The sequence below is a fragment of the Stenella coeruleoalba genome, assembly GCF_951394435.1.
Source record: "Stenella coeruleoalba genome assembly, chromosome: 9".
In the NCBI taxonomy this organism is placed as follows: domain Eukaryota; kingdom Metazoa; phylum Chordata; class Mammalia; order Artiodactyla; family Delphinidae; genus Stenella; species Stenella coeruleoalba.
In genome coordinates this window covers 87,718,748-87,746,644 of record NC_137155.1, presented here as the reverse complement: position 1 = coordinate 87,746,644, position 27,897 = coordinate 87,718,748, and the positions used below count along the sequence as shown (strand labels likewise).

The 27,897-nt window shown below is 36.4% G+C and overlaps 1 protein-coding gene across 7 annotated transcripts in view; it reads left to right on the top strand.

The window, feature by feature from the left end:
* Positions 1 to 27,897, top strand: part of CNOT4 (CCR4-NOT transcription complex subunit 4) — a 141,481-nt gene that overhangs the window by 73,959 nt on the left and 39,625 nt on the right. For 4 of the 7 annotated variants that reach the window (XM_079931200.1, XM_079931197.1, XM_079931198.1 and 1 more), the window contains 5 exons: positions 1,517 to 1,714; positions 8,786 to 8,872; positions 9,630 to 9,731; positions 10,474 to 10,599; positions 13,337 to 13,470. In XM_079931200.1, the coding sequence (XP_079787326.1) occupies positions 1,517 to 1,714; positions 8,786 to 8,872; positions 9,630 to 9,731; positions 10,474 to 10,599; positions 13,337 to 13,470 (647 nt within the window). The remainder of the gene's footprint in view (positions 1 to 1,516; positions 1,715 to 8,785; positions 8,873 to 9,629; positions 9,732 to 10,473; positions 10,600 to 13,336; positions 13,471 to 27,897) is intronic. The other 3 variants (XM_079931201.1, XM_079931199.1, XM_079931203.1) reach the window with 1 other exon arrangement.

The window sequence follows — 27,897 nt, the reverse complement described above, 5'->3', positions numbered from 1 at the left end:
ACTTTTTTTCTTGATGGCAGGATTTCTGTTAATCCCCACTTCTGATATTCTGATAGACACAGTTTCCCATTTCTGGGATCTCTTCACATTCAGCTTTTAGATATTATTATTTAGTGTGTTCCATCTTCCATTTATTATTGACTGTTTTTTGTAGTAGTTAAGTTGTCCCTTGGTATCTGCACAGGATCGTTTCCAGGAACACCACACCCCACTCCCGCAGCTACCAAAGTCCGTGGATGCTCAGGTCCCTTATATAAAACAGTGTAGTATTGGGGTATAACTTACGCACATCCTCCCATATACTTTAAATCATCTCTAGGTTACATATAATATCTAATACAATGTAAATGCTATATAAATAGTTGTAAATACAATGTAAATGCTATGTAAACAGTTGCTGGGTGCATGGCAAATTCAAGTTTTGTTTTTTTGGAACTTCCTGGAATTTTTTACCTCAAAATATTTTCAGTCCATGTTGGTTGAATCTGAGGATGTGGAACCAGCAGATATGGAGGGCTCGCTGTTATAATAACTGACTTACTGAATGCTTCTGTAAAGAACACAATTTTAATTACTTTATAAGTGTGTTGTCTTTCTTAATTCTCACAGAAACCCTCTGAATAAAGTACTCTGATTCCCATTTTACAGAATAGAAGACTGAGGCAGACAGATTACATAACTTTGCCAAGGTCTCTTGGTAAAGAATGATCCAAGATTCAAAGCCAGGCAGTGTGAGCCCACAGCTCTTATTCAGGCCATCAGTAGTCTTGGCATTAGCAATAGGAATGAAAAGAAAATTATAATGATGAGAGAGGAAACCATTGTAAGAGTGTAATTACTAGTATTTATTGAGGGATTACTGTGTGCCAGTTACACATAATAATTGCTTTATGAGTGTTATTTTTACACCAGACTTTAAGATTATTTTCATTTTACTTATGAGGATATGGAGGCATAGAGTTTAATTGACTTGTCTACGACCACGTGGATAATAAGTGTTGAAGCTAAGTTCAAACTCCTGGGCCAGAGGATCTATGTATTGCTGTTTATTTGCTCATCTGTGTCCTTAGACTGGGAATGTATTAAGGAATAAGTACTTCATTAATCTCCAAGCACATAGTAAGTTTTCATTAAATATTTGTTGATTGTAATACATAAACCCATATTTAGATGAGAGAACTTATACTCTTTGCCTCTTACACAGTACCTTAGAAGCTTAATTTTCCTGTAAACTGTGTGCTAGGCATTGTAGGGAATACCAATATTGTTGTTTTAAATTTTAGAACCTTTGGTGATGTTTCAAATTTCAGCACAATAAGTGGTTTAAATAGTATTTTAAAACAATTCTATATAACATTTAACTTTTATTAAATAAAAACTGAAAAGATTCATAAAAAGGGAGTTGTAACAAAGGGAGATGTGATGTGCATACACATCATCCAGAATTTGATAATTGTTATTCATACAGTTTTCTGTTTATTTAATGCTAACTTCTATATTTGCTTTATGCCTACAGCCATATCCAGAAGACCCAGCAGTTTATAAACCACTCTCCCAGGAAGAACTGCAAAGGATAAAGAATGAGAAAAAACAGAAACAAAATGAGAGAAAACAGAAAATATCAGAAAATCGCAAACATTTGGCTAGTGTACGTGTTGTACAAAAAAACCTCGTCTTTGTTGTAGGTCTGTCTCAGCGCCTAGCAGACCCAGAGGTAAGTCTTCTTCTCTTTTCTTTCTCAACTTGGCATTTTTTCTTTTTGTATATTTGGAAATAATAGCTGACTCTGCCCAACTGCAGGATTTACCTGAAAATATTAAAACTTAGGAGAAAATGGGAAATATTTTTTTAATAATCACTAAGAAACCAATGACCAGTTGTGATCTTAGGCAAATGTATTAATCTTCCCTGGCTCATTTTCTTCAGTTGTAAAACTAAGCAGTTGAACTAGATCTCTAAAGTTCCCTTTAGTGCTAATAACCTGTGAAAGTTGGATAATGGTTCTATTTTGCTCTTAAGGCTAATGTGACATGACTACTCTGTGTGTGTTTCCTCTTTTCTGTAGCTGTATTAAGGACCAACAGTGGAGATGCAGTTTCATAAACCCACCAAAGATCCGTGTTTTTTTTTTTAAATCGTGCCCAAGTAGTGAACCTCGGTTATAGAACAGTGATAGAACTGTTGCTATACTGTATCATCATTCTTTACTCATTCATTTTAAGCCAGTTTTGGGGAAAGAGGGAGAATTTGATGAACGGAAACTGTGGACCAGGTTCTTTGTCATTCGTTTGGAGGCAGGGGACGTCTTAACCCTTTTGTTTATTACTTAACTCTTTTCTCTCCTTCCTCCACCAGCCTTATTAGAATAATGTTGAACTCATAACTTTCCTTGATGCCCATGGATGCACATCTGCTAACTTTTAGTTTCTGATATACCAGGAGGTGCTGACTAGATTGTTGGGAAGGCAGATAGAAACTGACTGGCAACCAGAATGTTGGAGAGAGCCGAATTTGGGGAATCTGTCAAAAGTACTCCTTGAGAAGGGTTTGAAGTAATGCTCATGATGGTCGCAATCAGAGGGAGGATTGTAGTGAATATGATTAGGGAGGTGGGAATCTTTGAACTTGGCTAAGTGGGCTAAAGGCCCCAGAAGGAGGAAATTTAAGGTGTCTATACATTGATTTTGTACAAATCAGTTTAGAGACAATAAAAAATATTTATTGCTGATAAGTTTACTGTGTATTGAGGCTGTGAAGGGCTTCATGATCAGTAGAGGAGAAAAATCAGGGTGACCTTACTAAGAAGGCTTTATCATTGGTAATAAATGTGGAGGCAGCTCAAGAATTACTAGGACCTAGGTCCAGAGATGCTGGCATTAGTGGGCTACATGATCTTCCGGAGACGTTCTTTCCAAAGTCAGAGGGTTCATACTGGAGAAGACTTCTTTAATAAGAGATGATAAGGAGAGAGCTCATTTTAGGCCTATGACTTAACCTCAGCAGCCACTTCTCCCTTTTTCCTAAATCTAATACTTAACTCCCCAGACAGGCAGAATCCCACTTCACTCTTGAACACTGCCACAACTTTGTCCCAACGCTTCTGTCTCCCTCTTTCAACACTATTTTTTTTTCCAACCAGAGATCATTTCTTACCTCTGCAAGTTTTTTATTTACCTACCTCTATTTATTCCTACTAATTTTTTTTTTTTTTTTTTTTTTTTTTTGCTGCACCATGCAGCTTGTGGGATCTCAGCTCCTTGACCAGGGACTGAACCTGGGCAATGGCAGTGAAAGCGTGGAATCCTAACCACTAGGCGACCAGGGAATTTCCTGCTACTCCAGTAAATTAATGGAACTTTTATTTTGATTTTATAAGTCTTGGATATGGATGTACTTGCTTTTCTTAATACAAAATCCAGTCACCTGTGGTACTGGAGGCATACAGAGCACCACCCAAAGGCTGGATAAAATTAAGCCATAGTCTCAGTCTGATGTTTGGATTATAGGTTTCCTACCTCTTCTCTAGAATCTGTGGTTTGCTTTTACTTATGTACAGAGATTTCTTATTTTCATTTCAAATAACATGATGTTAGTAAGATTAATCTGAAGAACTATTACACAGAAAGAAATTAATCTAGGGGTTGGCTAGTGAGAGAGAACATTTTATCATGAGTCTAAATATACTTAAAAATCACTGTCCTGGTTTTATACTTTTGAAATCATTGTGCTTGGTGAGAGGACAGTGAATTTTCTTTTTTTTTTTTTTTTTTTTGCGGTACGCGGGCCTCCCACTGTTGTGGCCTCTCCTGTTGTGGAGCACAGGCTCCGGACGTGCAGGCTCAGCTGCCATGGCTCACGGGCCCAGCCGCTCTGCGGCGTGTGGGGTCTTCCCTGACCGGGGCACGAACCCTTGTCCCCTGCATCGGCAGGCGGACTCTCAACCACTGCGCCACCAGGGAAGCCCGTGAATTTTCTTAAACATTAGTTTCTCTCTCTTATTTCTCTTGAAAGCCTAGGAAGACCAGAGATTAGTGTTTTAGTTATTAAATCCTACTACTTCTAAATATTATCTTTAAAATTTTTCTTAATGTAACTGTCTAACCCTTTCAGATTGGAAAAGTTAAAGTCAGCTTCATTAGAAAACTCGAAGTTTCAAATTGTTAGGGTAACTTTTGAGACAAAGAAGATCCCTGTGATTTACTTATTTTTGGATGATGACAGTTTGATATTTGACTGAATTCTGATTAGCAAAACAGGAACATTTAGGAAAATTTAAAGCTTGTTTTGAAAATAATTTTTGTACATCTGAAAACTTCATGCCAAGATTGATAGTCAAATGTATTCATTTATCGCTCAATAGAAAAAAAAAACTATCTTAGAAGATATGGTAATTAGAGGTAATGATTAGAGGTAATCATCTCCTAAATCCTAAAAATTTATATTGTCAGAACCTAATTCATTCATTCTGTAAATTAACTCTTGAATACTTACAATCTGTTAGGTACTTTGATGTTGGAGATGAAGTGGTTTAGCAGACAGTCTCTACCCGTACAAGCTTACAGACAGTGGAGAAGACAGAATTAAGTCCTTGTAGGCATGCTGAGCATTTATAAACGGAAGTACAGGGCTTTTTGAGAACATGTAACAGTGGGGAATTTAGCTAGTACAGAGATCCACAAAAAGCCTCCCTGAGGAAAGGATGATTAAAAATGATTAGGAATTAGCTGGGCAGCGAATAAGGACAAGGATGTTTCAGGTTCGTGACTGTGTGAAAGAGCAGCTTGTTGGAGGAACTGAAAGACTTTAAAGACGCAAACATTTCATTTTACAAACGGGAAACCGAGGCACAAGGAAGTTGAGTGACTTGCCTAGGATCACTCAGCTATTTCATAGCAGAGCCAGGGCTAGAAACCCAGCCCCATCCTCCCCTCCCTGGTCTTAAAGCTCCTATTCCAATGTATTTTACACCAGTGAATGGTCTGTTGTTCCTCCATCCGTCCATTTATCCATCCATCCTTCCATCTGCTTACCACATTTTTTATTTTCTCTGTGGTGTTCATGAACACTTGACTGTGTTCCCAAAGAATATATAGGAAGACATTTTACACATTAGGTATGCCATTGGGAATTTATAATTCTATCATGTGGCCTTTTATATGGTAATGAGTACTAAAGTTGGCTCACTGTGAAGTAAATATAGGACATTAAATATATGGGTAATGTGGTGATATGCAGGGTGTTCTGCCTGCCACCCATACTCTTTACCTTTTTTATTTACTAGAGTATTGTTTTGCTCGTTGACTTATGTTCAGACAGAATCTGTAATGTGCAACTTAATATAGAGCGTCTAAATTATTTAAATTTCCCTTGCCTGGGCAAACCATTTCTTATCAGCCATAGGCCATTTTCTAATACATTAAGGCCCACTAGTGTTTTATATCCATGTTATTCTTCTTTTTTTTTTAAGATTTAGATCTGTATTTATTTATTTATTTGGCTGTGTTGGGTCTTAGTTGCAGCGTGTGGGCTTAGTTGCCCTGCAGCATGTGGGATCTTAGTTCCCTGACCAGGGATCGAACCCTCATCCCCTGCATTGGAAGGCGGATTCTTAATCACTGGACCACAAGGGAAGTCCCCCATGTTACTCTTTTTGTTCAATACTAAGACAGTTTAATTTTTCAATAAGCATTTATTAAGTACCTACAGCGTGCCAGGCATTGTGTAAGACATTGAACATAAACCAATAAAAAGGTAGCCCCTGTTTATTTATAAAAGCAACAGTACACTATGAGGAGTGCTGTGTGCTGTGGAGGCACAAGAGATGGTACCTGACCTTGGGGGGAAGATGTGTACTCTCCTGCTATCTCTGGGGTAAAGTGCTTCAGATACAGGAATTATACAAATGCTTCTGGATGAGAAAGAGCTCAGTCTGCAAATGATTTGTTTGGCTGGAAAATTAGAGTGAAAGGGTGAGAGAGGAGGCTGACAAGGTAAGTGGTAAGGGATAATGAAGGGCTTTTAAAACATGCTAACGAGTTTGCACTTTATCTTAAAGGCAATGGGAAGCTATTAACTATTCTTAAGAACAGAATGACATGGCTAGATTTGTGCTTTGAAAATATTATTCTGGCTCCTCAGTGTAATTATGTACAAATCTTATGTTGTTATGAAGGTGTTATCCATAAGCCAGCTTTTAACCTTTCAGACCCAGTACCCACTTTTTTTTAAACTTATATTTTATAACACCCTTTAAGTTTCATGCAATGACTTCTTGATAATATCTGTCTGTGTAGATACATACTTTGAAAAAAATGAAGGAGAAATTAAAAATTATAAAAAGACTATTTCTGCATGTAAATACTTGGGTAGCTCTGCTCTAGAACCTTGCTACTCAAGGTGTGGCCGCTGGGCTGGTAGCATTAGTATCACCTGGGAGCTTAATTATGCGGACTCTCAGGGTCTGAAATATGTATTTTAACTAGATTCTCAAATGACTTGTATGCATATATAAGTTTGTAAAGTACTTTTTTTTCCAGTATGTTATAAAATAGGTGCTTGCATCTGTTTGTAGAATCACTGTGAATATGACAACTACAAAGGCAGATTGTTACAGGTGTATGTATTGGCACCTCAGGTACCATGAAGTGCCAATGATGTGATTTTTCTGAAACAATTCTTAGTAAAATTTCAAACAAAGCACTTGTGGTAGTCCCTTAATTACACACTGTTTGCTTTTAAATTCAACATATGTCAAAACTGTGGGGAACTACTTTATGTTTATAATTTGTTTCTAGGTTCACTTAATTGTAAACAGGCCTCTCAGCTAGATGAATGTCTTGTAGAACATTCAAAAGTGGTGCAGGACAATTCTTTGTGGTACAGGGCTAGCCTGAGTGCTGTAAGCTTTCCCTGGCTCCCATCCACTGAACACGAATAGTGTCTCCCAGTTACTTTGACAACCTCCCCTAATAAAAGCTCCCACAGAGTTCCAAAATGTTCCAGCTTCCCTTGATGCTGCCTTTACTGAGAACTACTGCCGTAAACTTGGATATGATATGAGCTGCTGATGCAGCACAACTTGTAACCAGCCTGAATCCTTTGAAGCAGGTATTTTGGCTGAGGCCTTTTGCTGAGTTGGTATGCATCAAGCTGGAATATTGAATACAGTTCTATACTCCACTGGCCAGAAAGCTTTTCAAGGTATACTCTTCCCTAACCCTCTGTTCTAAGACTTTTTTGTGAACAACCCAAGAGTCATTGCCTTTACCACACCTACCGCCATATCCCTCGGGGGATTTGGGTAGAAGAAAGATTGAAAGCCAATGTAGTCACTTCACCTTCTAATCCATTAAAATTGGCTGTAGAAAACATAAGGCCTAAACCCTATACTTATAAAAACCTAAAATAAAATAAGGTAAAAAAATTTAAATAAATCAAGTTGAAAACTGTTAAGAATTAATGACACCCCCAATCACAGACTGTTTCACAAAGCTTTGGTTCTGTCAGATGCAGAACATATTAGCTAAGTTGCAAGTATGTGAGAATATTATCAAGAGTATAAGAGTATTTGGTAAGGATACTTTGCACACACTTGAACAGATATGTGCATAAAGCTTTCATTGAGTGGGAAGCAGCCTCATAGCACAGGGAGATCAGCTCGGTGCTTTGTGACTGCCTGGAGGGGTGGGATAGGGAGGGTGGGAAGGGGGGAGACGCAAGAGGGAAGAGATATGGGAACATATGTATATGTATAACTGATTCACTTTGTTATAAAGCAGAAACTAACACACCATTGTAAAGCAATTATACCCCAATAAAGATGTTAAAAAAAAAAAAGCTTTCATTGAGAGAGAGCTTGCTATCTGGAGAGATTGTAAGAACAGTAGGTCTATAGATGAATTCTAGGAAAAGAACAAATTTAATTTTGAGGTAGTTGCAAATCATGGGAGAGGTTTTTGTATCAGGTTAGCCAAGGTTAAGTAAGTTTTAGAGAAGCTAAGTGAATGCATATAGTGATCACATAGTAAAGGAGATGACACAAGTATGAGGGAAAATGACCACAAAGAAGTAACCAAGTAGTAGAGAAAATATTGTATAAATTTGTTTCCCCAGTTTTTTTTTCATCCATAACCTCACATTTGTTATTTATTAGGAAAAAGAGAGAAAAAAAAACAGGAGACAGTTGAGAAATGGTGAAATTGACATAAGGAAAATTTATTGACACACACAGAGTAATAAAGCATAGAAGTTTGAAGAACATTCTGTTACCATATTTGGAATGCGTAACTTATAAATAATGCTTTAATATAATATATAAAATATTATATACAATAGATTTATGAGTAAAGACTGTCTCTACTGGTGTCTGTTCTTGAGTTTCTGTTTCTGTTTAATACATAATCTTGGTCATTGTTCTGAGAATTACTTTCTTATAATGATCATCTATTAATGAAAATGTGGTTAAGATATTTGATCTGTTTTGTGTTTAAGAATACTGTGAAGCTAAAATCCCTTAGATTATTGGTGTAGATATTAGAATGTAATAGATAATACTGAACTTAGTCTCAGTTTCTATTCAGTGCGTCAATAAAGAATAGCTTTTAGACATTGTTGATGTTTTCCTGTAGGTTAACCACACAAATTGTAATTAGGAAGTAGTCACATTTACTAGAAAACTTTAAAAATTATTTTATTTTCACTGAAGAGGGATGGTATATGTCCCCATTATAAGGATAAAGTTGATGAAATGGAGACAGTTTATACCTTATTTCTTCTTCTTTTATAGGTTTTAAAACGACCAGAATATTTTGGGAAGTTTGGTAAAATACATAAAGTTGTCATCAATAATAGCACATCATATGCAGGCTCACAGGTAACTAATTATAGGGATTTTTGCCTTTCCTCCCTATGGTCTGGGCTTGACCTGGGCTGCTCAGAAGGAAAACTTGCTTTCTGTGATTAGAAAGCTTAAGGGTCAAAGATTTAAGCAGTGTAGTGACCTCTGTTGGTTGGGTGGGGGAATTTTTGGTGCTTATTTGACCTTTTCAGGACTTAACTGTGATAGTAATAAGACGGAAATAGTAAAACAAAGATCTAGTGATGGTTTGAAGGGGAGGGGGAATTGAGTCTATTATCAGGCAGTTAAATTATATAATGATTTCTAATTAATAATGTTTTCAGATATTGTGAACTTAATACAGCGTCTTTGTTATGCTGGTATTAGCCGATAGAATACTCTTACAGATTGCATTTATTTTGGGGAGAACATAGTTTGACACTGTCTTCAAATCTTATTTTTTTTTTATCTAACTTTCAAAGTATGTTTTTTTGTAACCTTGACGAGCCTGTCAGATGACTTTTTTAAAAATATATGCCAAGCCAAAGATGATATTTTATTCATATTTATTTTAGTCTACTTAAAATCAGATAAAATTCGTTAAGTATGATTATCTTAAGATGAACTAGTATATGGTTTAATCAAAGCTACTACTACTTCTAATCATTGTCATTATTATTAATGAAAGTAGTAGTAAAGGCCTTTAGAATTCCTTAGGCAGGTTGCAAGATAATTTTGTTGTTGTTAAGTTTTTGTTGAATTTGATACTAATAACAGTGGGTTTTCACTTTAGGGTCCAAGCGCCAGTGCTTACGTAACCTATATCCGGTCGGAAGATGCTCTCAGAGCCATACAGTGTGTCAACAATGTGGTGGTAGATGGCAGAACACTTAAGGTAATACGGTCCTCTTGATTTTTTTTTTTTTCAAGGGGGAAGGGATAACATGTATTAACTAGAGAAGAGCGTAGCTTTTACATATTACATGAAGGGAGTCTAATTTGAAGATTGCTTCTTAGGCATCCATTCCAACCTATGACAGCTAATTTGTTTATAGCTGACCTATGTAGGGTCCTGTTTTACCAGCTAGGAGTAAACACATTCATTATTAAGGGATAATCTTTAAAAATCTCCTTATATTTACACATATTTTGTGAAAATGGATTTATTACTCTCCTTGTCAGAAATAGATAATTGTTCTGATTTGTTGTCCTTAAATATTTGGGCATTGATCAGTTCAGGTTTGCATGAAGGGTCCCACCAAGCAATGCTTTTAAGTAAGTGGAAGAAGGATGGCATAATTAGAAAAAGGAATTTGTCTTATGTGCCTAACCACTTAAAACATGGAACAGATTTTGTCTTTCTACTCTTCTGACCTCTAGGGAAATACTCTGGGTGCTCAAGCTCTGGAAACCATAGGCCGAGATTTTTTTTTTAGTTCTTTTAAATGATCATCTTTAATAAATCCTGCTAATAATAGTTTAGTTCTCTAGTATTCACAGCCATACTTTGTTTTGTTGTGCCTGTGCCTCATTTTAGGTGAAATGAAAACACTAAATATGGAAATTTTCATTGTGGTGTCAGTTCACATTTTGGGTCTTTTTCCCTCCCCCCCTCCGCTTTCCTCCTCTTGCTGCAGGCATCTCTAGGTACAACAAAATACTGCAGTTACTTCTTAAAGAATATGCAGTGTCCAAAGCCTGACTGCATGTACCTACATGAATTGGGGGACGAGGCGGCCAGCTTCACAAAAGAGGAAATGCAGGTAGTAAAGTAATGTGAATTATCAACTTTGCAGAAAAGGAAGTATTTTTCTTTATAAGTTAAAATTACAAAAGCAAAAACTAAGAATTTTCTTTTTCTTTAAACTGGTATTACTTTAAAGTAGCATTTTCCAAATACATAGTGTTCCATGGAATATCAGTTCTGCAGGATATTGTTACAATAAAAGTGGTTCTGTGGTCCACTAAGTTTGAAAATGCTTGATTAATAAAGATAAATAGATTCCCCCCCCCAACCCCAGCAACACTTCTTAGAGTCTTTAATATGCTAATACATATCCCAGAGGGGTATGTAGAACCAGGACTTAATTGACCAAGGAAAGCATTTTGGTAAATGCTACTTTAGGGGGAATGTCAGCAAAATGAAAGCCAAGTGGGATATTGTAATTATGAGGTCCCCCACCCCATCTCTACTCTTCACAGAGCATGCTAGAAAATAATACTCTATTAGATGCTGCTAAAAAGCTAACATTATTTTTATAAAATGATTCTTCCCATGAAAGTATCCAGTGAGTCAGTGTCCTGTAAAGGGTGAATTGAAGGCTTATTTTCCTGTGTTCTTTTTTACATTTCCTGTTCTCCTGTCTCCTTTCAATTTGTAGTATAAACATGCCTTTACAAGTAAAAATGTTGACCATACGGCATATTAAATGAGGATTATGCCAAAGCACAATACTGCACTTCCCTGTTATAGGTGAGGACTTCAGATTGTTGCTGTGGACTTTTGCAGGAATACTTCTCATTTAGAAGGTGGGGGGCATTGATTACTGCCTTTCATTCTCCAAGTCAAGCTAGAGACAGTCTAGGAGGGGCTCCTTTCAGAGCAGATTGTTAAATGAAATGAAATATTACCTTTTTTGACTTGGAGTTACTACAGATTAAATCCCATTATAATAAATATATTGGGATTTCTTGACAGTATGTATTGTCTTTATGATCTAAAAACAGTGTTAAAATAAGTTCTCTGTGATATTTAACGGGGATGGATGACTTACTTATTTCTTGCTTATCCAATAAATGCATCTTGATTTTTTTCTTCTTTTGGATGAAGTCTAAGGTTGAACCATTTCATGCTGAATTTTGACTAGTGGGAACTGTGCTTTACCAATGGGTACTATTACAATGAAAATCTCTGTCAAGGAATTTCTAAGCCCCAGTTGATCTCACTTAAGTATTATTGAAGAGTAAAAGGACATGGATGGACAGTCCCTTAGAATTTATTTGTAATGGGATTTAACCTGTCTCTATGAACTGCCCCTGTTAAATCATTTGAATACCAATTTGAGCTCTTTGTGGCTAACGAAAGCCATAATATCTCCTGAAGTATTGCTTGCAGAAAGAATTTTCAGGGCTTTTTATGTTTTAAAGATGTAAAATCCGCATCTAAACTGTGTTTTTTCTTAACAATTTAAAATTCATTTCATATTGTTGTCCTGAATTCATCTTGCTCTTCTTAGTTCAGAATTACTTTGAAAAGGGGTTTCCTCGTTAAAACACTTTGTCAATGTAGAAAGGAAACTTGAGCAAATTATATCATGGCAAAAAACAGATCTTTCCTTGTTACTGCATAACTCAAAATTTAGTACCATATGAAATATTTATAGACCCAGGTGAACAGGCAAGAGCCCTCTCAGAACAGGGAACAATGCATTGTGCAATATATATGATACAGTTGTGCTCAATTAGATGATACTGCCCTTGTTTTTATTGTTTTGTTTTTGCTTTGTTCTGTTCTGGTTTTGGTTTTCCCATAACATCTATTTAGACCACACTTTTAAAATAATTAACAACCCTGCAGGTAAGTAAAAAATGTCATTGCAGTCATAATATACATGCAGATAGTAAAAAGTTATTCAGAGTAATTTCATTGTACTGTAATTTATTTTTTGTATGTGCCTAGTTTCCACAGTCAGTCTTTCTGATTTATTCCATCACATTTGTGACACTGCCTTCTGATAGACAGCTACCAACTCCAGTAAATACAGAGTTGTCTTTGTTGTGTATAGAGCAGGGATTCACAAACTTTTTATGTAAAGGGCCAGTTGGTAAATATTTTATGTTTTCTGGGAATATGATCTCTGCAGCAACTACTCAACTTTGCTGTTGTAGCACAAAAGAGGTCATAGATAACACATGAATGAATGAGCATGAGTGTTCCAGTAAAACTTTATTTATAAAAACAAAGTGGCTGGCTCTAAATTGCCATCCTCTGGTCTAAAGTTTAAAATATATTAACTTTTATGTAAAAACAAATTAATGTGCTAATTAGTGTTAGGATAATGAAAAATACAGTAAAACTCTTCATCTGTGTGTTACTTATCAATCTTCTAAAAAGAGAGACTAATTTTTCAGTGATTTTCAGAAACTTCTGTAATGACCTGTTAGAAGACTTAATTCTTATGTGAAAGATGGGGAAGTAAGTTTAAAAGGGCCCCTCTAGTTTTTTAAACTAGCAAAAATGTTGTCTGTTAGTATTCTTTTCTCCACATAAAATGGGTGATGAAATGCCTTAGTTAATGGAATATGTCTCCTGTAGTTTTGTTGCAAGAACTTTCATTGGTCTAGAAGTTCTGTGACATTTTCCTCACAGGTTTCTCTGACGCCATGACAAATCCTTATGTGTTTTATTTAGAATAGCTTTAGTAATTCATAAAGTACATCAGCATTTTATACCAGCCACTTTGTGAGTCCCACTGCAGTTTTAATTTCTTCTTCCACTAGGCGGGTAAACACCAAGAATATGAACAGAAGCTACTTCAAGAGTTATATAAATTAAACCCCAATTTTCTTCAGCTGTCTACGGGTTCAGTTGATAAGAATAAGAACAAAGTGACACCACTGCAGAGGTATGATACGTAAGTACCGATATTAGTGTAATCAGATACCTTACCTTCATGTCTGTCAATCTTCTCTTTTCATTCTACATCTTTTTCAGGCAGGATCCTTCTTGACAGTGTCTGTCATTTGTGCAGAATTGTTGTACTATATAGGAAATGTTGAGTCACAATTTCTGGGTTTGAATATTTGCTGCCTGCTGCTCCCTGGTAATACTGCAGATGAGCCTCTTGATGCTTCCCCTTTGCATTGATTTGCAGACTACCCTGAGCCCTGGGAACACTCTCCTTGATAAAAAGGAAATTAAGAGATGTGGGTTATTTAAAAGGCTCTTGTCACCTAATTGGGGTTTCCCTCCTGATGTAATGAGGGGGAAAACACTGTAAAAGGGACAGTGGGCGTTATCTGAAGCATTTTTTGTTGGGGATAGAAGTATTCATGGTTGTCTAGTCTCAGGAATCACCGAAGTCTTTTGTCCTCTGAGTGAGGAGGGTATCCCATATTCAGATCTTATTCATCTTGGAGACAACTTATTTTTGCGTAGACCTATATTCTGTTGATGTTTAAACAAATTTATAATTTTATGTATTGAGTCTTATTCTGATATGGTGATCTTCACATCTTGGATTGTATTTGGTTATGGCCTGTGAGAAAATGGTATGATTAATAAAACAATAATTTGGGGGTTATACTTTATTCTGAATGTACCTTAAGTTTGATGTGTCAGGATCTTTTTTTTTTTTGATAAGTCTGACTTTTGTAAAGTGAATTCATTTAAAGTAAATAGCTGTAATTAATTTAAATAGGTCGATTTTCTTTTTAAAAAAATTTATTCCAAAGTTAAATTCGTTTAAGTGATGTTTTAAATGTCTGGTTATTACATAGTCCCATGTTTATTTAGCACTAAAATAATGTAAGGGCCATTTTTTAAACATAGCTAATAATAACTACAGGAATTGTTATCAGAGCCAGTTTCTTCAAAACTTATTCTTGTATTTAAATTCTTGAAGTCCTTGTTAAGTTTATTCACTTTGATAGTAAAGATTATTTATAAAGGCAATTCAAATTTAAATACTTCCTATTTATTTGCACACACATATGTACATGTGTATATAAATATATGAGGCCATAGAGCAAAACATAAGATTACTATATAATAAACTATGTGAAATTTGTTTTATCAAAGCTAAGAATAAAAGCTAAGTTTAAAATCTTTTTGGGTTGATAAGCTTTGACCCTTTCCGTTGATCTTTTTGTCCCCACCCCATATGTTTATTTTATTATGAACCTATGCTATTATTTACCTCATTGGTTGCTAACTCTGTAGTGCATTATATAAGAATGAGGTTATTGTAGTAAAAATTTATTTCAGATGCTTTTAAATACACATCTTTATTCTCATTAAAAGTGTTGTCATTCTAATTAAAGTCATATTCTGGTTTATAGCCCCTAGAGAATTCAGAGCAGAAACGTAAAATTTAGATGATCTCTTTGCTACATTTGTTATTCCCTGAATATAAAAGTCATGTTTCTATTGAAGGAAATCTGAAAAATATACAAAAGCATAAAGAAGAAAGTAAAAATTGTATGTGATCTCAATACTCAGACGTTTTCACTGAAAATGATTTGATGTATCTTCCTTGCAGTGTATATTTCCTTGTAGTCCTTTTCCTTCCTGTGAATGTATATATACACAAAACACATTGGTTTGTTACATTTTAAAATTTAATACCCATTATTATGAATATTTTCCCATGTTATGAAAGCAATTTTTATGACTGTGTAGTATTCCATTATATGTGAGTATTTAAAATTTATTAAACCAGTCTCCTGCTGATGTATATTATCTTACTTTCATTTTGGTGCTATTATTTATAATACTGTGATGAACATTTTTTCATGTAAACATTTTGGTTATAGTTTTGATGCTCTTAGAACCTCTGAGTCAATGATTGTGAGTACCTGTTTACTTGAATTGAGTATTTTTTTCTGCACATTTACCAATTTGATAAACAAAAAATCTCATTTTGATTTATAGTTGATTAATATAGTGAACTTATGCATTGTGAATTCGTATCTCTTTGCCATGTTTTATTGGTATTTAAGTGTTTTCTGTGCAGTATATAGACTGGCTTCTCCCATTAGTTGACCAAGTCTGTTTGTTTCAAAATACTTGAGTTTATAGATCAATTTTGGGAGAATTTATATTCTGCAGTATAACATTGAATCCTCTCAACCATTAATGTGGTATATCTCTCTATTTAAGTCTTTGGTGTCTCTCAGGAAAGATTTTTTTTGGTCTTTTCCCTGCATTTTAAAATCGGATCTCCCACCATCATCTCTTCCTACTTGAGAATCCCTAGGCTAAAAATTAAAGAACAGTGTTAGAAAGTGGTGCTAGCAGGCATCCTGTTGCATTACTTTTATAGAGATCTCTCCAGTGTTTTATTCACTCTTAAATATGATTTTAACCATTTATTTGAGATAAATTTTTAATCACAATGCGAAAATACCTTGCTATTTTTAATTTATGAGCTTTTTTCTTTAGATTGGAAGTGAAAATTGGAATTTACAAATGTCTTTTTAGCGTTTTAACAGTAGTTAGCTTTATTTTTTTTGTGATCCCTTATTAAAAGATTTACTAATATTTTATTGACTTTGCCTTCATATAAGGTGTAGTCAGAGCACATTTGTAACTGTTTCAGTAACAGGAGAGGAGTGTTATAGCAGCCACAAGTTGTAGAGGAAAAAAAGAAGAAAAAGGGGAATTTAAAACAGTATTCCCATTTGATAATTTTGCCCAAAACCAGTGCAACTGAACTTCAGCGGGGACCAGAATAAATTTTGACATAGTTACCTTTGCTTTTCATAAGTACATGATATAGGAAGGTTTTGGGGGGAGGGAGAAAGGTTGTTTTTTGTTTGTTTAATGCAAGTCCCCCAAATTTATTAAGGACAGTTAATGGCCCAGGTTACAGAGAGTTGTGGGTTTGTTGTTTTGGTTTTTTGGCAGCTCCTATAGTTTGTTTTCTTTCCATGCTAACCCCTGTAAGAGAGTAAGTTTGACTGTCAGTATTACTGAAAGTCTGCTTTGGTCTTCATTTCTACGTTGCCACCATACAAGGTACAGTGGTAGGGATGAATTTGTAGATAAGTTTGTATAAAGTTATATAAATTTGTAGATAAGTTTAGTCTGCCAAGTTAGAAAGATGAGCAGTACAACTCTTTCTATGGTCCTGCCCTACAGAGAACATTTTTCTTATTCAAGATAAATTGAGAATTAGACTTTCCAGGGAGACAAAGAAAAAGAATGGTTCCTTTTCCTCTTCTTGGCATTCCTGTGTAGTGAGTAGCAGTTTTAGAAGAATTGCAAGAAAACAAAACTTGGAACTTTATAGATTGACATTAAACTTAAAATGTACATTTTTCATTTGTAATTAATCCAGAGTACAAATATTAAAAGTATCGTAGCTACTAATCGTCACTGAACCCTGACATGGTCCCCTGATGCACATTAATGTTAGTAAGTGAAATTTTCTATAATATGTCTTATTCCTGTCTCACTTGAGTAATAAATTAGAGGATGTGTGTCATTTGTTCTTCACACACACATCCCCATTATTATGAGTTTGAGAGTGTATCAGTCAGATTGAGTATTGACTGTAGATATGCTGTTTTTCTATATTAGTAAGTTACTTTGAAATGATGAATACAAATGTAAAGAATGGGGAGTAAGGGAGCCATGCAGTAGTGATGCTTGTGGACTGGATGTTTTGTTTTTAAGTTTGGGGCTTTGAGATACCTTTATTTACATTGAGGCACTATTTGTGCACCAACTGAAGACTGAGACAGGAATAGTAGTAGCTAGATGGCTGCTATATGCCCAGGACAGTGCATAGGCCTACCTACAAGTATGTGGGGGACAGATTATGGGGTGTGCAGATCACTCAAGGTAAGTGGTTCTGACTTTATGTGGCTCAAAGAAGCCACCGTTGAAGGAATCAAGATGTTCAGCTTTAGATTTAGGTAGAAAGAGGGTTGAACAGAAATTTGGTGTCTTCTGTGTTCATTTAATCTCCTCAGTAGTCCTGTGTGGTAGCCATCATTGGTATTTTACTACTGGCAAGAATACTAAGTCTCAGAGAGTTTAGATAATTTACCAGTATCCTACACAAATAAGTGATAGACCAGATTCTGACCTAAAGTCTCTGTCACTTTTAAGCCCAAGCTCATTCTCCCACTCTGCCATTTCTTAGTCTAGAATAGGTGAAATTTAAGACTCTAACATGAATTAAAAACTCTGACATGAATCAAACTAAATCAATTAAATGAAACTATGCCATAACTGTATGTAGTTTGACCTTAAAGATCTCTGGTACTTAAGGCTTAAATATAGTGGATGTACTGTAAATTCCAAGGAAGGTTAAGCAAAACCTTCCCTAAACCACAGATTGGTGGCAGTAGAGGATAAGCTAAAGAAAAGATGAATGGAAAACTTCTATAGAAATTTGTCAGTTTTTATCACATTGAAGGAAAATGTACATCTTTAAAAAATATATACAGCTATATTTTTATTGAAAGTCAAATATAAGCTCTGAGAGACGGAAGCCATAGCCAGAGTGCCTTATTTATTTAGCAGAATGGGGGTAGTCACTGCGTGAATCCTGTTCTTCTGTACTAACATCATTTGGTAAATCCCTGAGATTTAGAAAGGATATGGTCCAGAGACTTGTACAAAATAGTCTCAGTAGAGCGTGTTAAATCACGCATAGGCTTCTGAGTATCTGTGATCTCTGAAATTTTATGTAAAATGTGTGTGTGTGTGTGTGTGTGTATGTGTGTGTGTGTGTGTGTCTAAATTTTTCTGGAGGAGGAGCAGTGTAAAGCAGTAATTCTCAAAGTATGGCCAAGTGCCATGAAAGGTAGCCTACATTTTTTTTTGTAAAATGGATCCCCAGAAAGGCATTCCCATTTTTGAAATAGGTAGATGATTTGCAGTTCCCTACTTTTATTTTTGTATAAAACTAAGGGCTGCTTACTAGTAAATTAAGTAGATAGTAAAGTTTGCTAAAATTGGATATTTACATTAAAATTCATGAATTATGAGATTTTTCTGAACTTATTTCTCAGTCTTTCCTTATTTTTCTTAAATTTTATTCCCATGATGTATTTGGATATATAAAGTTACTGCACATGTACACATACATACTTGGAAAACTAGTAAGTCAACTCTGGTATCTTGCTCCACCTAAGTAGAATATTTTCAAAAAGGATAGAGAGCTACTGGTATTTTTTCCAGAGGGTGGGTGTAATGAGGGAGGGGAAGGGAGGGGAAGGGTTATGTTGGGAGGGATGGGAGGAAGCGGTTAGAGATAGAGTTTTTGGTGGCCTTATTTCTTAGACTAGAAGAAAAGGCACATCAGATGAGCAATTGTGTGTTTAAATTCAACTTAGTATCTTTTTAAGATCAAACTTTATTACTGAAATACAAAATTATAATGAATAGATGGAGATTTTTCTGTTGTTTTTGAAAGCTTGCCACAGTCTTATGATATGTTTAGGATGGTGGATGTCCATCCTTCAGTTTTAATATTAATGATAATTAATTTTTTGTGCTTACTAGTAATCAGAACATTTATTTTCATTCATATTTGGTATGTCCTGGAGTTATGAGAAAATTCCAATTAGAATCATATTTGCCACCTACAGTTAGTCTAGGTTTATTGAGGCTTTTTTTTCTTGCCATGTTAATTGTGTCATGTTACTTAAGATGTGGCCATATTTTAGTAGCAAAGTGATATTTTCAATGTTAATGTATATTTGAAGCCCCTGTATCAAAATAAATTCTATAAAAGCAAGCTTCCTGTCTATAACTTAAATTCGTCCTTTGCAGTAGCAAATGTTTATCTCAGTTATTTAAGACTCTGGTGAGCATGAAAAATTAAAATGAATTATTCTCAATAAATATGGGAATACTTAGGAGCGGTGTGAATATGTACTTGGGTATATAGTAACATGACAGAAATTTGGAAATGTCCATTATATTGACATCTGGCTTAAATTTTACTTTATATTCAAAATGCAACAAAAATTAGTACAACCATGACTACTATTTTTATCTTGTGAAAGTGAGAAACAAGGGAACTAGACTTCCTCAGTATTTTTCCTATCCCACTCCCAGTTCTTAAAAATGAATTTTTCTTTGATTCTTCTACTATGTGACTACTTGTTTTATGTTGCAAATTTTAGAAAGCAGCCAAGAAGACTATATTTAGGAATTTGGTGCTGTCGCCACCAAGGAAATAAAAGGAAATCAAACTCAAAACTGCCCAAAGGCCAGTTAGAAGGTAGCAGAGTTGGCTGAGCATCTGAAGATCCAAACAGAGGCACAGCAGTGTCTCACTACCTGCTTCAGATAGTTGTGAATTTTGGTTTCTTTATCTGTAAAACAGAGTATTTCAATTTGATATTAATGATTCCTTCTGGCTCTAAAGTCTAATAACTTCAGAGACTTTGAGGAGACTTGATGCCTTTTCACTGTGTTCCTTTTGCACTAGTGCAGTGATCATCAGACACTAGGTATCTCAATTTGGACTAACTGAATCAGAATCTTCAAGGACAGAATCTAGATCTATATATACTCTATACTTTCAATAGATAAATATAAATATTTATATTTTGAAAAGCTCCATAGCACCAGATTCCAACTGTTGGGTTAGTTGGAAAATATTTAATCCTGAGAAATCTGTAATTTCGCCATAGGTTTCAGAACTATTTAGGACTAGAACTTAAAAAAGATTTTTAATGAGACTGTATGAAAACACGTTTACAAATTTTTATCTGCAGGGATTTATACACACAGCTTTACCTTCTGGAAATAATATCTTGATTGTTATGAACCCTAACTACCTATTAGAATTTCTCAATCCCACTTGAAGCCATTGCTTTTCAGTCAACTGTGTGGTTCAGGGGTCTCAATTTCTCTTTCCCTTCGTGTTATTACTGGACAGCAATGATTCCAGGGCTAACATGCTATTCTTCCACTTCTTAAACCAACTGAACTATGAGTATGGATGCAGCCAGGACCTTGCGTGTTTGTTACTACAGCACAACTTGCAAAAATTCTGTTGGGACATTCTGGCCTTTCCTCGGGGCCATACCTAATTGGCTGAGACAATCTTTGATCTCTTTAATTCTGATCCAGGCTCAGAGGGCTCATTCGGAGCAAGGAGAGGCAGACCTCGAAGCACCTGTGGAAAGCCAGCAGCATGAGATTGAATCCTGGACCCTAGAATTAAGGGCTATGATGGAGAAGCTGGTGAAATCCATCAGCCAACTGAAAGACCAGCAGGATGTCTTCTGCTTCCCATGTAAGACCCAGACCCCAGTGAGAATACCCTCTATGGGCGCCCGTCAGACCAGACAGCAGCAGCTTTTGCAGGAAATTCTCAGTGAACTGGACTAAAGGAGAAAGGAGGTGCTGGATGCCTCCAAAGCACTGCTAGGCCAATTAATCACCCTAATTAATGGAAGGTCCAGCAGCAAAACACCTGCATCTGGAGCCCCCCTGGACGATGGGTTGAATCAGCTGGAGAAGTGTTCACAGCTGGAGCAAAGTTGTTCTTTCACCTGAATCAGCTGCTGAAGGAACTCAGTTGCCTGGTTAGCTGTCAGGATGACCTCTGACTAAAGGGGTGGACCTGTGGAAGGCCCCATACACAGAGTTGCTTTTAGATCTGTTCCTAGCCTTTGTGGTAGAAACCCAGCCCTATGTTTCCTAAACTCCCCATTGACCCCTCATCCTCAAGATGGGGAGGAAGTTCACTGTCCAGACGAGGCTGCTGATGAGATTCCAGGAAGACAGTGGGTCACTGACTGCAAAAGTCTCCACTGACTGTAAGCTTCATCAATTACAGTCATCCTTCAGTATTCACGGGGATCAGTCCCTTAGGATAACAAAATCCTCATATGCTCAAGTCCCTTATATAAAATGGTGTAGTATTTGCACATAACCTACACACATCCTCCTGTGTACTTTAAATTATCTCTGGATTACTTATGATACCTAATACAATGTATATGCTAAGTAAATAGTTGCTGGCACAAGAGAAATTCAAGTTTGCTTTTTGGAACTTTCTAAAATGTTTTCTCCTCTGAATATTCTTGAATCTGAGGATGTGGAACCCATGGATATTGAGGGCCAACTGTACAAAGTTTCCAGAAGTTCAACATTCTGACTTCAAACCAGAAAGCTTTGTACCCCAAGAAGGAGCAGAGTCAGGCTTTAATTTGGTACTCTGGCTGCCTGACTGGTGGAGCCGTGTTCAGGTGGTTCTGGAAAGGGCAACAATAGGGGACTGCTGGGTGCAACAGGAATCACACATTTATCAGCTTCATGGTCGGATACACCTACCAGGATCTGAAGCAGGAGCTGAAGACAGATACCCTCTGTGTGGTGATTATTTCTAACATGAACCTACTCTTGATTGCCTGGTCCTTGGTTCTCTGGTTCAGTCTGGTCAGCTCACATCCCTAGAATCGGCAGTTCTTTTCCAACACCGCCAGGAATGCCAGCTGCTGAAGACCATCTCTGATACCTTTCTGTTGCACTTAAGTGAATCATTGGGAGGGGGTATTACCTGTTCTTGGTTGAACGATGATGAAGTGCAGCCCTGCACCAGGAGGTACTGCAGTCATTCGTGCTAACTAAAGTCCACCACTACCAACCTCTTACTGAGGCGGACTTACCCGAGAACCTGCTGTACTTCCTCTACTCCTGAAGCCCCAGGGATGAGGCTTTTGGGTGCTACTACCAGGAGAGAGTTAATCTTCAGGAACAGAGGAAATAACCTGAAACATAGGCTCATTGTGGTCTCTAACAGACAAGTGGATGAGCTAGAACAACCACTAGAGCCAGAACTTGAGTCATTAGAGGTGGAGCCCACACTGGCACAGGGGGCCAGAGCTAAGCCTGGAGTTAGAGCCACTGCTTGAGCAGGGCTGGATCTGGGACCAGCACTGGAGCCCACACTAGGCATGGTATCACAAAGAGTGCCAGAACCAAACCCAGGACCAGTACTAAAGCTGGAGCCTGTTCTAGAGCCATTCCCAGGGAACCCCAGGAAATAGGTCTCTATCTTCATTAGTAAATGTGATATTTATTAAAGTTTGCTTTCCTTTCTTCACCATCTTGGCATGATAATGGGTGGATGGATGTTGAATGTAAAACAACAAATTTGTTAGTATGACAGAGCTTAATGGAATTTGGACACCTGATGCCAGGAGAGTTGTGAGAACTCTGACCTGTTAGTGGTAGCTTTGAGATACGTGTTTTCTGTTCAGCCATCAGAGTGCAAGAAGTTCACATTTATTGCAATTAGACTTCAAAAATACACTTTTTCTTTTTTTTGGGTTTATACATTCATTTGCAGGGAGTCCCCCATCTTTATTTGCCATTTTTGCACTTACAGTTGCACTTACTATGGCAGGTTTAATTTTAATTGACCTTTTACCTAAAAAATAAAACTTTCTAGTTATATCCTTATTTCTAAAGCTCTCATTTATTATTCCTTGAATTTGTTAATTCTTAAAATAAATTGAAGAATATACTAAAACTGAATGGAACTTAAGCTTACTAATATCTTGCCCTGATCCTGATTTTTCAGCAGCTGTCTTTGGATTGATGACAGTGATCTAGAAATTTTGATCTAGAGATCTTTGATAAAACCTTCCCAGGTAAAGTGTTAAGTGTCAATGAATCACTGCTTATGAAACTGCAGGTGGCATGGTGGAAAAGATGATATAAGTTATCCTGATTAGTTGTAGTCCGGAAACAGTCTCAAGATTTAATTCTGAATGTCATAATATTTTCGTATATTGCCCTTGACATTAGCAAGATTGACTTCATCTATATTGAAAATTATTATTTAGTGCGTTTTAATGGTGGCGACTGAGGAGGTGAACCAAGATCAAGACACTGAAGTTCTTCCTATGTAATAGCTTGATTTCATCCATCTGTTTCTATGACTACTCCTTCCTCTCAACTTGAAGCCTGTATTCCCTTATTATAAGAATAGTGCAAATTTGGGGAAGGTGGCAGAGTAGATAGCCCCAGGAATCACTCTCTCCACCTGGACAACAGTTGCACTTGCTTAATCTGTCTGATGTAACTATTTTGGAACTCTGAGGTCTTTTGAAGGCTTGCAACTTCCAGGGAAAGACTTGGCAGTTAACTTCGGTCCATTTCAGCCTTAGCACAGTAGCAGCTACCCCTCCCCCACCCCCAGCCACATGGCAGGTGCTATGTACATGTTCCTGGAGCAGCTTGCATATAGCTTGCGGGAGACAGGGTGGAGAAAGAGGACCGTGTTCTCAAATATTGAGGATCTCTGCTCTGAATGCTGATTATTGCTTCCAATCACAGGTGCAGACGAAGAGGCAGGCAGTCATTGTTGCACCTTTCCCAAGTTGCAAGTCCCTTCCTCTCTGAAGTGATTTCAGGGGATTTAAAGGACTGACACCCTCCTGCCATACTCCTTTAATTTTTGCTTCTTCCCCTTTTGGGAGCCAGACACTAAGACCTAGGACATTCAAAAACAACCACATATAATGGGGAAAATTAGAAAGTGACTGCATGTCCAGGGAAGGCTCAGAATAGACCTGAGAAGACCTTAAGTTTACACCTAAGACCGATTCTCAGCACAGAGACAGCCTACAACAATCAAAAAAGAAAAAAACAAAACAACAACCAGTAACAAAAAGAGCAAACACTGGAGAAGGGGAAGAATCTGATTTCCAGAGGTACCATGTTACTAGATAGATTTCAAATGGCCAGTGTTAAACAACAAATCAGACGGCATAAAAAGAAACAGAAAAGAATGGTCCATTCAAAAGAAAATAAAGCAACAGAAACCATCCCTGGAAAAGACCTAATGGCAGATATACTGGACAGAGTCTTTAAAGCAACTCTCTTAAAGATTCTTAAAGAATTAAAGGAAAATGTGGAGAAAGTCAAGAAAGTGATGTGTGAACAAAAAAGGAAACATCAATAAAAGGTAGACTTCCCAGGTGGTCTAGTGGTTAAGAATCCGCCTTCCAGTGCAGGGGCCATGGGTTTGATCCCTGGTCCGGGAGCTAAGATCCCACATGCCGCAGGGCAACTAACATGCTCTAGAGCCTGCGTGCCACAACTAGAGAGCCTGCGTGCCACAACTAAGACCCGATGCAGTCAAATAAATAAATATTTTAAAAAATAAAAGGTAGAAATTTTTAAAAGAAACTAAAAAATTCTGGAGCTGAAAAGTATAATAATTGAAATGAAAAATATTCTAGAGGAGTCAAATGCAGATTTGAGCAGGCAGGAGAAAGAATCAGCAAACTTGAAGATAGGGTGATGGAAATTATCTAGTCTGAGGAACACACACACACACACAAAGATTGAGGAAAGGTCAGCAGAGCCTAAGGGACCTGTAGGACTCCAAGTGGACCAGCAGATGCATTACTGGAGTTCCAGGGAGACGAGAGAGAGAAAGATGCAGAGAGAATATTTGAAGAGATAATGACTGAAAACCTCCCCAATTTGCTAAATATAAACATCCAAGAAGCTTAACAAATTCTAATTAAGGTGAATTCAGAGATCCACAGTGAGACAGACATGATAATCAGGACAAAGGAGAGAATCTTGCAAGCAGCAGAAGAAAATCATCACATAGAAGGGGATCTTCAGTAAGATTATCAGCAGATTTCTCATTAGAAACTTTGGAGGCCCGAAGGCAGTGGGCTAATAGATTCAGAGTGCTAAAAGGAAAAAAATACATATATACACCAGCCAAGCATCTTCTGTACAGCAAAACTGTCCTCAAAGAGTGAGGGAGAAATTAAGACATTCCCAAATAAACAAAAGCTGAGGGAGTTCAGGACCTCTAGATCTGCCCTGCAAGAAATGCTCAAGGAGTCTTGCAAGATGAAATGAAAGGACACTGGATGGTAACCCAAAGCTGTATGGAGAAATAAAGATCTCAATAAAAGTAAATAAGTGAGCTATTATGAAAGCTAGTGTTATTATAACAATGGTTTGTCACTATACTTTTTTCTTCCTATATGACTTGAGGTTAGTACATTTAAGGTCCAGTACTTTAGCGTAAAAGCTGGTATTACTGAAACTTTGGTTTGTGACTTCAAATCTTGTTTTCTACGTAATTTAAGAAATTGCATTTAAAAGAATTATTGGGGGCACACAATGTATGAAGATGTAATTTTGTGACATCAGTAACCAAAAGGGATAGGGATGAAACTGTAAAAGAGCAGAAATTTTGTATATTATGAAAGTTAAGTTAGTGTAAATTTAAGGTAGACTGTTGTGACTTCAGAATAGTAAATGTATTTCCCATGCTAACAACAAAGAAAGGAGCTCTAGAATATACACAAAAGGAAATGAGAAAGGAATTTAAACATTTCACTACCGAAAAATCAAACATAAAAGAAATGAGGAGTGTGGAGGAAGCTATAAGGCATATAGAAAACAAATAGCATGATGACATAATAACTCCATATCACTAGTTATGTTAAATGTAAATGGGTTCAGTTCTCCAATCAAAAGACAGAGATTGGCAGAATGGATAAAAATACACTATCCAGCTATATGCTGTCTACAAGAGACTCACATTAGACCCCAGAACACAAACAGGTTGAAAGTGAAAGGATGGGAAAAGATAATTCTGTGCAAATAGGAACCAAAAAAGATCAGGGGTGGCTATACTAATATCAGACGTAACAGACTTTAAATAAAACAGGATTATATGAGACAAAGAAGGACATTATACATTAATAAAAGTTTCATTACAGCAAGAAGATAGGACAGTGATAAACATTTACACACCCAATGACCACCGAAATATATGAAGGAAAAACTGACAGAATTGAAGGGAGAAATAGTTCTGCAGTCATAGCTGGAGACTTCAGTATCCCACTCACAATGATGGATAGAACAATCAGACAAAGCATAAGGAGAGGATTTAAACAATACAAACTAACTAGATCTAACAGACATATACAGAACACTGTACCCAACAACAGAATACACATTCTTCTCAAGTGCACGTGGGACATTTTCCAGGATAGACCATATGTTAGACCACAAATTAAGATTCAATAGATTTAAAAAGATAAACATACCAAGTATCTTTTCTGACCACAATAGGATGAAATTAGAAATCATTAACAAAAGGAAATCTAGAAAATTGTGGAAATTAAACAACACTTTTAAACAACTAATGGGTCAAACAAAGAAGAAATGACAAGGAAATTAGAAAATACTTAAATGAATGAAAATGAAAGCACAACATACCAAAACTTCTGGGAAGCAGCAAAAGTGGTGCTAAGGGGGAAATTTATAGCTATAAGTGCTATTATTACATTAAAAAAAATAAGAAAGATCCCAAGTCAACAATCTAACCTCATAATTTAAGGAACTAGAAAAAGAACAAATAAGCCCAAAGCAAGCAGAAGGAAGGAAATAATAAAGATTCGAGCAGAGATAAATGAAATAGAGAATAGAAAAACAGTAGAGAAAATCAATGAAACCAAATGTTGGTTCTTCAAAAGTATCAACAAAACTGACAAAGCTTTAGCTAGGTGAACTAAGAAAAAAAAGAGACAGCTCAAATTACTAATATAAGAAATTAAAGTGGGAACATTACAGATTCTACAAAAAATAAAAAGGATTATAAGAGAGTACTGTGAACAGTTTTATGCCAACAAATTGGATCACCTAGATGAAAGAGACAGATTCCCAGAAACATAAAACCTACCAAGACTATGTTACAAAGAAATAAAATACATGAATAAATGTATAACCAGTTAGGAGATTGCATTAGTAATCAAATATCTCCCAACAAAGAAAGGTCCTGGATCTAATGGCTCCACTGGTGAATTCTACCAAATATTTAAAGGAGAACTAATACCAATCCTTCTCAAGTTTTTCCCAAAAATTGAAGAGAAGGGAATGATTCCTAAGTCATTCTTTGAGGCCAACATTCCCTGATAACGGAAGCCAGACAAAGACACTGTAAGAAAAGCAAACTTTGAACCCCTAATGAACATTGATGCATATATCTTTAACAGAACATGAGCATACAGAATTCAGCACATTAAAAGGATTATGCACCAAGACCAAGTGTGGTTTATTCCTAGAACGCAAGGATGGTCTAACGTGTGAAACTTGAGCAGTTCAATATGCCACATCAACAGAATGTAGGATAAAAGCCACAGGATCCTCTCAATAGATGCAGAAAAAGCATTTGACAAAATTAAACACTCTTTCATGACAAAAACAATTAACTTAGGAACAGAAGGAAGCTACTTCAGCATAGTAAGAGCCATATACGAAAAACCACAGTGGTTTTTCAATGGTGGAAGGACTGAAAGCTTTTCCTCTGAGGTGAGGAACA